This window comes from Micropterus salmoides, unplaced genomic scaffold, assembly GCF_014851395.1.
Source record: "Micropterus salmoides isolate LMB-PRFRI ecotype aquatic unplaced genomic scaffold, ASM1485139v1 Ms_hic_scaffold_2, whole genome shotgun sequence".
NCBI lineage: Eukaryota > Metazoa > Chordata > Actinopteri > Centrarchiformes > Centrarchidae > Micropterus > Micropterus salmoides.
In genome coordinates, this window is record NW_024041150.1 from 44,158,167 (window position 1) to 44,170,016 (window position 11,850).

Below are 11,850 nucleotides of genomic sequence, written 5' to 3' on the forward strand. Positions count from 1 at the left end.
ACCAGTTTAAACTTTACGGTAAGACTGATGATGACATGGCTTATTTAGTTATCTACTCAAGGGCTCAGCTGAAGAGATTTCTTTACTTTAGCAGAGTTAGAGAGGAGTTTCTAGTTTTGAAAATGTATTTTAACGGCTCATTTAGTTACGTACTCTACTTGCATAAAACTCTCGAATACAGGAGCATGTCATCAGTGTTAGCTTTGAAGACAGCTTCAAAACTAACACTGGTCAAAACTAAATGTGTGACTTGCTCTCTGGTGTAGTTTGAGTGGCTGGTTTGTCCAACTGATAGTTTCTCTGTATGTAAATGAACACGGGTGTTACTGATCTATAAAGAGGCTTTTTGTGGCAGTTTCTCTCGCTTACGGCCATACCACCCTGAACACGCCCGATCTCGTCCGATCTCGGAAGCTAAGCAGGGTCGGGCCTGGTTAGTACTTGGATGGGAGACCGCCTGGGAATACCAGGTGCTGTAAGCTTTTTCACTTCTTCAGGAACAGCAGAGCTGCTGCTTCAGTGGAGACAGAGCTTTGAAAAACACAGAAGCTTCTACCTGGACTTTGAATTATATAATTATCTGTAAATAATTTGTCTGTGCTGACATAATGTATCAGTGATAATGATCCAGCAATAGCCCAATGAAAAAGCTTATTAACCATATCATTTAATATTGTATGTAATTGTTAACCAACACTGGCGTCATACACATGAGCAGTGAAACTGAGGATAAGTTATTGTAGATTTTGACATCAAGTTTTTTTTATTTCATTAAGTCTTTCTACATTTATGTGACGCTTTTATCCAAAGCGACTTACAATTGATATAAATGTCAGAGGTCGCACACCTCTGGAGCAACAAGGGGTTAAGTGTCTTGCTCAGGGACACAATGGTGGATGGGTCACAGTGGAACTGAACCCAGGTCTTTCACAACAAAGGCATGGTCTTATACATTGCGCCATCACCAGGGGCTTTTTTAGGATCTTGAAACATTGGGGGTTTAGTCCAGCTTATAAAACTTCATATCTTCACATAATAATTGACCCTCCATCAAGCAGTAAAGCAACAGTAAACATCCTCTACTTATACGGCACAACAAAACTCCCAACAACACTGTTAACTGTGTCATGTCTGCTAAATTGTAATGTCATGTGTGTAATTCAAATAAAACAACAAAACTGCGACAGTATAAACAGGGGGTGTGGGGGTACCACCCCAGAAAATTTTGAGTGTTAATTTCCTGCATTTTGGTGTTTTTCTGCACCAATTTTTGCCTTTTCTGCATCAATTTATTGTGGAAATTTATATAAAAAGGGACACAAAATTCAGGTAGCCCGCAGGGGGCTGTATCTTTGTTTCCCTGTTGCTTTTAAAGGCTGGCAATTCTGCCTTCAGATGTTATGACTGATTACTCGTTTGATCGTCCTTGTTGCTGAATTGTGGTGACTATTTAAGAACATTTTGATTTTTTATTCCCATCTTAATTGTGCAATTGTACTACTGCCTGCCTTGGCCAGGTAACTCTTGGAAAAATAGTTTTTCTGGTTTAATAAAAGGTATAATAAAACAATTCAAAATCTAAAATTGTAACAGAAAATAATGCAGAGCAGCTGTCAGCTTTCAGATATGTTTCTCCTGTAGATCAACTTAATATCATCACTGCTGAATCAACACACCTGACTGATTGAGGTAACCTCTTTAAATGTGCATGTGGCACCTTTTTACGTCTGACCGTGGAGCCGTTACATGTCAAACGACTCCAAGGGGTCTCGACCAAACATGCGTATGTGATGGTTCATGAACGTACGGAAGACGAGCTTAAAACAGTAATTCTCCCTAAATACCAAGAATAGGAAGAAAGGGAAAATTATTTAGAAACATTTAGAAGCCACTGTGGGCGAACCACTGCGCTCTGGCGACCACGTCATTGGCAAAGTCCCCGTGAGGTGTCACGCTGTCCACCTCCTCGTACGATAAAGGGATGACCCTCTCCTCACCTGCGATGTAGCACGCCAACGCACCTGAAAACACAGACAGTGACGCTCAGGTGCGTAAAGACACAACACAAACAATTAAACACTATGATTTAATATGTTCGGTTTTGTTTCCTTTGCACAGAGCCAGGCTAGCGGTTTCCCACTGTTTCTAGTCTTTTTGCTAAGTTAAGCTAATTAGCTGCTGGCAGTAGCTTCATGTACCGACATTAGAGGGGTATTTATCTGAACATCCAGCTCTCAAAGAGAAGAGGAAAGCCCTACATGTTGAACTGTTCCTTTAAGTGTCTTAAAGGTTCAGTGTGTACGTTTTAGTGGCATCTAGTGGTGAGGGTTGCAAATTGCAGCCAGCAGCTCACGGTGCATTCACGTGCTCCTCAGAAGGTCCAATTTCCCAAGTTGTGAAGTCGTTCTTCTGACTTCAGTGCGTGTTCATGTGCTCTTAAGTCAGAATGTGGTATCAACATGGACGCTACTACAGAGATGTGTTGGATTAGCATGATCAGAACATAAACAACACACAGACATCTAGTTCACTCCACATGGACAGCAAGATAACCGTTGTAAACATATTACACATTACATGTTTGCAAAATATGTGTAAGCAATATGTGATATTGCATATTGAATCAAAGTCCTGTATATGTCTTTATTTCTCTTTTTGCAATAAAGATTTAAGGAGGGAAAGAAAATTCTGATTATTCCGACAGGACATCAATGCACCACCAGTCAATGCTAACTTTCCAAGCGCGCAGGAGAAGCTACGGGGGCCGGTCAGCTCTTGTCCTGAATAATACTAGTAATAATAGTAGTAATGAAACGCGCTCTGTAGCGTTTCGACTACTGTAGAAACATGGCGGTGCAACATGGCAATGTCCATGTAAAAGGACTTGTGGTGTATGTAGACATAAATGTCTCATTTTAAGGTAATAAAAACATAACTGTTCATCATGAAAACATAGTTATGGATATTAAATTGCATTTCTGTCAAAAGATCCTCCTAAATATTACACACTGGACCTTTAAGTGAGTTTTTTAGTTTTGTTGAGCCACATTTTAATATGTGATGATATGATTTGTAATTTGAATGATTAATTGAGTTTCATGTGACCAGAAGTTAAAGTGTCTTCAAATGTCTGCAGTGAAGAAGAACACAAGGCCACAAAAAAGTCCGTCCTCCTTGTCTTTACCTTTCAGCTGCTGCTCTTTGCTCCAGTCCTGCTTAGTCCTCTTCATGGTCTTGATGAGCTGGATGAAGAAGGTAACTCCCTGGTCCAGGTGCTCTCTGCTGAACGGGTTTCCTTTCACCGCGTGGTAATGCTTACTGATCTGCACCAATGGGACAATTTAACCAATCAACACAAAGTCCTCAATCCAAACACGCTACACGTCTGTCTCATCACCTCAGACTAGATGTTTTGTGTTTTTATGGTTCCCAAACATTGTTTAACCACAGCCCCCTCCATAGTCTTCAAGAACCAACTAAAGCACACAGACACACCTGCATGAGGCCGAAGCAGTTCTGGTTGAACTTTCCATAGCCGTTGGCGCTCAGTTTGGTTCCAGCCCGAGACTGTCTGGAGATTATGCCGGCGATCAGGGCCGGATGGACATTAAGTCTGCAAGAGACAACAGCAACTGTCAACGTGACTTTAAAAGTGTCTCTGTTTTCAAAGGTTAAACGGTGTACAACATAGAATAAGCAGCTATTTAAACCAGAAGAGCAGACTCAAAACAACCACAAAGAAACACAAAACCACCACAAAAGAGACATGAACTGACCCGAAACAACCCCGAAGAGAAGAAATATTTACTGACTCAAAAACAATACTCAAACTCACACTGACCACAAAGACACGCAAACGTTTCCTAACCCCCGTTCCCACACACTCCTCATCATGAACAGAGATATTTATCATGCTAAAATCTCAAGCACATTTACTACTTTCCAGCAAGGTGAACCCGGAAATGTTGAGTAGCCCAAAGTTTAATGCTAGAAATGTATAGTACAGCATTGAGGGGTTGTTTCTAATAATTTTGTAGTTGTAGTTGTGAGGAAGCAGCAGGCCAGAGAAAAACATAAAATGTCCAAAGTGTGGGATTATTTCAAGATAAGAGAAAAGGTCGATGAAATAATCTGTAGAATACTCGATTACTAAAACCATCATTAGCTTCAGCCTTTGTTGTTTAGATAGATATAGTATTATTGGATCTCAGTGCTGCCTTCGACCAGTCGACCACAACATATTACTAGACAGACTTGAAAACTGGGTTGGACTAAACTGGTTTGAATCCTACTTCAAGGACAGGGACTACTTTGTGTCTATAGGTAATCACACATCAGAGCTGCAAAAATGACATGTGGAGTTCCCCAAGGCTCCATTCTGGGTCCTCTTTTGTTTACATGCTTCCACTGGCTCAGATTATGAAAAACAACAAAATATGTTACCATAATTATGCAGATGACACACAGATTTACATAACCATTTCACCAGGGGACTATGATCACATACAGGCGCTGAGTAACTGTACTGAGCAGGTCAACGATTGGATGTGCCAGAATTTTCTTCAATTGAACAAAATAACTGAAGTTATTGTTTTTGGAGCCAGGGAGGAACTATTAAAAGTCAGTGCTCAGCTTCAATTGGTGATGATAAGAACCACAAACCAAGCCAGAAATCTTGGTGTAGTCATGGACTCAGACCTGAATCTGAGGAGACACATTAAGACAATTACAAAGTCAGCCTACGATCACCTGAAGAATATATCAAGGATTAAAGGACTTATGTCTCAGCAAGACCTGGAAAAACTTATCCATGCATTTATCGTCTTCATGGATCACATCACTCCAGTTCTGAGGTCTTTACATTGGCTTCCTGTATGTCAAAGAATTGATTTCAAAATCCTGCTGTTCGTTTATAAAGCACTAAATGGTTTAGGGCCAAAATACATTTCTGATCTTCTGCTTCATTACGAACCATCCAGACCTCTCAGGTCGTCTGGGGCAGGTCTGCTTTCTGTCCCCAGAGTCAAAACTAAACAAGGAGAAGCAGCATTCAGTTATTATGCTCCGTATATCTGGAACAAACTCCCAGATAACTGCAGGTCTGCTGAAACTGTCAGTTCTTTTAAATTAAGACTGAAGACTTTTCTTTTCGCTTTTAATTAATTTTTCTTTTCACCACTGACTTTAACTAGACTGATAACTTACACTGCAACTTTTACTGTCTTGTTTTCTTTTTCTTTGTTTTCTATTTAACTTTTAAACTTTTTTATATTTCCCTGTTGCTTTGATGTTTTATGTAAAGCACTTTGAATTACCTTGTTGTTGAAATGTGCTATTCAAATAAACTTGCCTTGCCTGTATGCCTCCTTAACATTGGCATATAGCAGATCCAGGGTCTTACAGGTAAAGTACTGTGTGAAGTTGGTAAGCATTAGTCGATTTGCCAGCCTAAAGAGCCCTATTGTGAACCTGGAAATGTGGAGTACCCCAAAGTTTTATAGAAACTGCCCAATGCCAACTTGCACATGTTGGGTAATTAGCATAAAGTATATGGATATATGGACAATATTTCAGAAACTGCTTGGCTGATTTGGACAATCTTGGAGTGGTTTTGGAAGTTATTGAGGATGTTGAATCCATTTCCGACAATTTCAAAACTCGAAATGGTAGTTTATACTGGAAATGGTCACCTTTCAACTCCCAGTGGGCCAATTTTGATTACATTTTTGGGTCTATTTTGCTATAACTACAAAATGATTCAGAACAACCTCAAAGAGACGCATAACAACCACAAAGAGACAAATGAAATGAATAAAAGATACAGCCATCATTGATCTGACAGAATACTGTGGATGTTTGAAAACTAGCGTAAAAACATGGCACCAGTTTTATGTTATTACATTTTTCCCACGCTGCTGATGTCCTCTTTGTACCTCTTCATCTCATTTAGGTCACTCTCTGCCAGCTGGTGGGAGGCTTCAATCCCTGAAACAGGATCCGACACAAGACTATGAGCACAAAGAGAACAGAAAAATATCTATATCATAATTATGGTACGGGACTAAGAGTTGAAAATAAATGCATTAAAATTCAATATAAGAACTAAATATTTGACCTGTTGTAATTAAGTTGAAATATCCTTTATGACCATCAATCAGGTTTGTTCTGGGTGGACATCAGATACAATGAAGTGGCAGTGAATGATTCAATATGTGTTTCATGTCTGTGAGATCTGACTGAGTTGTGACTCTGAGATGAACGTGGCTTTTTGTGAACCGACCTCTGCTGAGCAGCTGGTTTGTGTTCGCCGTCTCTTCAGAAGCTCCCGTCGTTTCCACCCTGGTGATGTCGCCGTACTCTGAAACACACAGAGGACAGACACCATCAGTCTTGTTCATCTCCGTCTCTCAGTGAAGTTTACGACACCTGACAACACCGTCCTCGTCTGTTTCTACCATTTCTTTCCCAGAACAATTGAATCATTTTGATGCCTGGTTTAAATGAGTCTTTCATTCTGTAATTTACAGGCAACTGAATATAAACAGTGCTTACCTGTGTATGTCTCTGCAAATAAACAAACAAACAGAAAAACAGCAGTTTTAGTCACCGTCTTGTTTTCTGCACATGTTTTTGATCAGTAAGTTCAAGTCTTACCTCCAAGAAGCCGTTCATCTGAGGAAACAACAGAGACAGAGTCAGCATTTTATTTATCATGCTAACAGTTAATTCTATTCAAATATATGCATTTCACACAGGAACGTAATCTTTATGATACAATTATGACTAAGTTCTGTATTATCGAAGCATAGATTTCAAATTATTTTAATAATATGACACTTCATTCGAGTAAAACACATTTCTGTGATGTCAGATTAAACTGCTGAGCTCCAGTATTAAAAATCTATTAAGTGAATTAGTAAGTAAAGTGTATTTACAGTTAACAGCACTGGAGTATAAGAGTGTAAAGATAATTAGAAGCCTGGACATGTTTATTTCAAAAGATAAAACATGTCTGGCCTCAGAAATGTTTCTGAACTGGAGAAAAACATGATCACACAAGTTTCTTAATATGAACAGAGAAATCCAGAGAAGATTTAAATGTGACAGCTGATTTCTCAGAGTACAGCTCGACAGTATGGGCCCGAACAGGCGCCCTGATAAACTGCGTCCTCGCCACAGACACTGGAAAACGTTTTAAATATCTTTACTTCAGAGATTCAGAGATTTGTTTGTTGATACCGTGTTTGTTGTCTACATATTTGCCCACTACTGTTTTAAAATGCTAGCTTACAGCTATTTTCCCACCACATGGACTATGAAGTTACTGTTTTAATTAAGTGCATGGTATGTCGTGGGCGAACAGACTGTGTGAGCGCCTCCTCTTGCTGTTTTCAGGGATCAGAGCCTGAGTTTTTTCCAACATCCAGAGTCTGTGGTGGTTTGACCTCCAACAGCAGCAACATGTATTAAAAACCACTTTTTGACAGAAGTGAAATGTGACATGAAAACAAAGATGACCTGGTTCTCCGTCTCTCTGCTGAGTGACCAGATCGAAGCTGAACTCTGAAACAAGAAAAACACACAGAAGAGTTGAGTTTCCTTCCTCTGATAACTACCATCACTGTATCCTCCACGCTGCCACCTGACTCGCTATAAAACCGACCTGTCAGACGCCGCAGCGAAGAACGCAGTGAAGATCGCAGCTTCTCGATCATCCATACAGGAAACGCAAAGAGCATGACAGCTATGACGACGGCAACCAGCACGATGGCGAAGACCATCACGAAATTACAACCAAGTCCTGGCTCGAAGGGATCGAACTCATCTACAAACAGCAAGACAGGATGACGTGACGCTTACTCCTGCAGCTTGAAGACGCCGTTAATTCAAGTAAAAGTACAGAGACGTCTGTTTTTTTAAAACTGCACATTTATTGCACATAAGTCAAACATTTCCCCTCTAAACTTCTCACATGGTTTCTTTTCAATAACTGTTTAAATTATCAATATTTCACTAAAGTCCATCAAATGAAAACAGATTTGTCAGAACTTTCCTCTTTAATAATCATCTCACAACCCCTCAGATTTATCTGGTGACTCTCCGAGGGGCCCAACCCCCTCGGTTGGGAACCGCTCTACTAAACTTCAATATACAATCACCACAGCAGGTACAATCAGGCCAGCCAGTACAATCAAAGTTTAATAATTCATAGTCCCAGCTGTAGTTGCCTGCATGCATTTGTTAGCAAGCATTTTTAAGCGAAGAAGAACTACATTCAATTTACCTTGGATATGCCTTGAAAAGGCATTGTGCATGAATTTTACAGGAATGTTAAGAGGTTAATGTCTAAACCGCTGGCAACAAAAGTGAGGGAGGGGCGTACTCACTTTTTTGAGATACTGTATATCAAGTATTTTGTTAGTAGTTACTTGTTATTTTGATACTTTATGTATATTTCACACATAATATTTATGTACTCTTACTTAATTAACATTTTCAATGCAGGACTATTTTAAAATTAATGTATTGGTACTTTCACTAAGTCAAGGATCTGGATACTTCTTCCAACAGTTATAAAAGCAGATGTTGTGATGTTCAGCCCAAAAAAAATTATATTTTCAATCCTTATGAAGCTCCCCAAATCAGCAAAAATAAAACAGGTTAATTAGGATATTTACCTGAGATATAAATCTTGTTCTCGTTTGCCAGGCTCATTTCAGGTAGTTCCACTCTACAGATCACGGTACCACTTCCTGTTAGTGCTGCTGTTAGAAGAAAAAACACGAGAAGGGTTAAATCCACTTACAAATCAGAAGAAAAGGCTACTAAAAACTGGCTGTGAATCATCATGTTTTTAAGTTTTCTTAAGTATCACAGTCATCCAGTGACAGCTGACTGTACATCCATGTGTACTCTGCTAACAGGAAGTGCTAACAGCTAATTCAGCTACTTTTAACAGTGACAATTTGCCAAAATGCTCCCAGCTAACTCACTGAATCCACGGAAACATCCCCCAAAGCATTATGGGACTTGTGGTTCCAAAACACACAGCATGATTATCTACTAAATTTAAAACTAAAACTAAAACTTCTCTTAGCTCCTCAGCTCTTAGCTGATGTATTACAACCTCCTAACGTTACAGGACGACAACTTTCAATGTAAGAAAGACATCAGCCAATCAGTGCGACTCATTTCACTGTGTATTTCTGAAGAAGGAAAACATGAGCTCCGGGGCCGAGGACCTTTAACTGCTGCCACATTAACGAGCGCCCTGACGGAGTGGAGGTCATCTGGTCGGACTGATGACTCCGTCTGAGCAGCCAGGACGCTTCCGCCGGCGTCCAGCAGAGAAACCACCGGCTCGGGGCTCCAGCCGCTGGACTCACAGACGACAAACAGCTCGTTGGCTGAAGTGCGACGGACAGATATTTTCACCTCGGCCACCTCAGCTGGAGACAAACACACACGTCACTACAGTATCTCTGCTGTGGTCTCATGATCAACGATAATTTAGCAGGTGCATTATTTCTATTGCACTTTTTTAGAATCAAACAGACACTGGGTAATAATTTTGTACTTATTATGTTACAGTCTGAAATATTTTGTGCTCTTTTGTGCATTTAGTTTTTGTGATAATAGTAGAACTAATGATATGTGAATCAATATCTGCTACCATTAATAAAAGGTGTTAAATGCTGCTAACATGATTTGACCAAGCGGGAACCTCCCAGTCTGAAAAGTGAAGCTAACGCAGAAGTCCCTTAAACCTGCATTCTACTGAACGACCAGCAGGGGGCAAAAATTAGTCTGGTTCCATTAGAAATAATTATCACCTGATTTTTTCCAGTGCAGCCTCACAGAGATGCTAGCACGGCTGCAGACTATTGTTATCTTACCAACAGTGAGCGAAACAAACTCCTCCACAGACGATCCTCTTAGAAGGACGCACCTGGATCAGAACGGTGAACAAGATAATGGAAGAATTTACTGATTCACAATAAATTAATTTCACATAAGAGAATAAACTAGACTTCAAACTTCACTAGACACACCAAAGAGAAATAATATAAACAGATAAAAAAATAGATAAATAGATGGGCCAGTAGGTCAAAAGTCTATGGTTCGGTATAGGTCTAGTACCGAAAAGTTGGCAGCTCATAAATATATTTTTGCACGTTAAATAGTGCGCAGGAGTTACTTTGCAGACTTATGCATTAAAATCCCATCACTTATCTGTAGGTAGGGATGCACCGAGTGTTCGGGCCACTAAATTAATCGACTGAAAATAGCAAAAATAGCAAAAAATGTAATTTACTTTACACTGAGTAAAAACACATTTTGACTATTTAATTTATGCAAAGGTAAAAGAAATGACAAAAATGTGAACGTGCTTGTTCGGTGTTCAGCAAATTTTTCATTATAATTACAAGAATTTTCATTTCGGTGCATCCCTTACCTGTAGGTGCCGTTGTCTCGCCGTTGGACACCGAGCAACTTTAGGGAACCGTCCTCCATTATGGCCGTCCTCCCGAGGTACTCTGGCGCTTTCTCCTTTACAAGTTCTTCGCCGTTGCGGAGAACATGAACCGTCACTGGAAACGGACCATCTACCCGGGACCACTCTGCCACCAGGACAGGTGAGGGGTCAACAGATGCGGTGAGGCGACACGGAAGAATGACATCTTTACCAGCAGCTGCAGATATTCGCCAAGGTGAGCCGCTCTGTAGAGGCTTACCTGGAGGGACGAACCAGAAGAGAATACAACTGAATTAAAGCAATTTTTTATTGTTTAATCTGTCAGGTACTTCATAAATTGAATGTCAGAAAAACACTGAATATAATTTCCCAGAGCCCATTGTTATGTCATTAAATTGCTTGTTTTTATTTTAAAACCCCAAATTTATTCATATATAACGCTTTTTTCATGAAAAATGACAAACGATTAAAAAATTATCAGAATAGTGTACGATAAATTTTCTGTCGTTAGTCTAAATCTACAACCTGTTCGGCTCTAGTCTGAATCATCCACACAACATGTGAGCACATTAACATTAAAGAACTCGCTCATGAACACAACTGAGGCAACTTCCAGTAAAACCGAAAGCAAAACACACAGAGCCTGATAACTCCAACAGCTGGTGTCCACAAATGTCCTGAATGCCCTTCTTGGAAATCTCTGCATGTTGGGATATTTGGAGAAATTCCAACAAACAATGGCTGATATGCCACCTTTAAAGTTACATCACCCATCTGCCATCTTACATGGCAGAACACTAATCTCTGAAACCTTAGTGCGGGCTTAAAGACTGTGTTTTGTATATTATATTCATCACCATCTTTGCAATCCATGGAGATCGACATCAACACTTTAATTTCACTGTGGTAAAAGAGGTTCACATGTGGTCCACACGCTCATTAGCATCCGCTCGCCGAACTCCGTTCGCAAATCAAACAATTTAATATTTAAATGTTTGCCAGGAAAGCAACGTACATCGTGAAGAATCCACTTTAAGCCTTTCCAAATATAAAACAATCTTCTCAATAATTCGGAATATAAATGATCTACAGAGACGCTCTATTTTCTTTAAAACTGAGTGTGCATCCAGCTACTTCCGTATTTTACCTGTGCACTCTGTGAACATACTGACCTGTCGCTGGAAGAATGACGCTGATGAAAAGGTGCAGAAACCAGCTGCCGAGGAAGCTAAATCCAGCTGGCATCATTAGCCGGTTTTCCACACTTTCATAATTGAACATTTATGCTGCGTCCCAGGCAACTGGGAACTCAGAAACGTCCAACCTCCAACTAGAGAAAATACCATGAAACGCCACCTGAAGTCGGACAAAAA

General features: G+C 40.0%; 1 protein-coding gene and 1 non-coding gene across 5 annotated transcripts; one reads left to right on the top strand and one right to left on the bottom strand.

Annotated features, from left to right (window-relative positions):
- Positions 1-363: 363 nt before the first annotated feature.
- On the top strand, positions 364-482 carry LOC119913485. The gene has a single exon (XR_005446461.1). It is a non-coding gene; the product is annotated as a 5S ribosomal RNA (ribosomal RNA).
- A 165-nt stretch (positions 483-647) lies between these two features.
- Positions 648-11,850, bottom strand: LOC119911594. Of its 4 annotated transcripts, none has more exons than XM_038730504.1 (14): positions 11,650-11,850; positions 10,457-10,736; positions 9,897-9,949; positions 9,243-9,449; positions 8,679-8,765; positions 7,664-7,825; positions 7,519-7,563; positions 6,655-6,672; positions 6,553-6,564; positions 6,281-6,358; positions 5,901-5,985; positions 3,496-3,613; positions 3,185-3,323; positions 648-2,021 (listed from the first exon to the last, which is right to left on the bottom strand). In XM_038730504.1, exons 1-14 carry the CDS (start codon positions 11,756-11,758, stop codon positions 1,882-1,884), a joined length of 1,533 nt encoding a protein of 510 aa, XP_038586432.1. In that variant the 5' UTR covers positions 11,759-11,850; the 3' UTR covers positions 648-1,881. The 4 variants fall into 4 exon arrangements, with proteins under 4 accessions (XP_038586432.1, XP_038586435.1, XP_038586433.1 ...); XM_038730507.1 differs by lacking the exon at positions 11,650-11,850 and adding an exon at positions 11,493-11,615; XM_038730505.1 differs by lacking the exon at positions 6,655-6,672.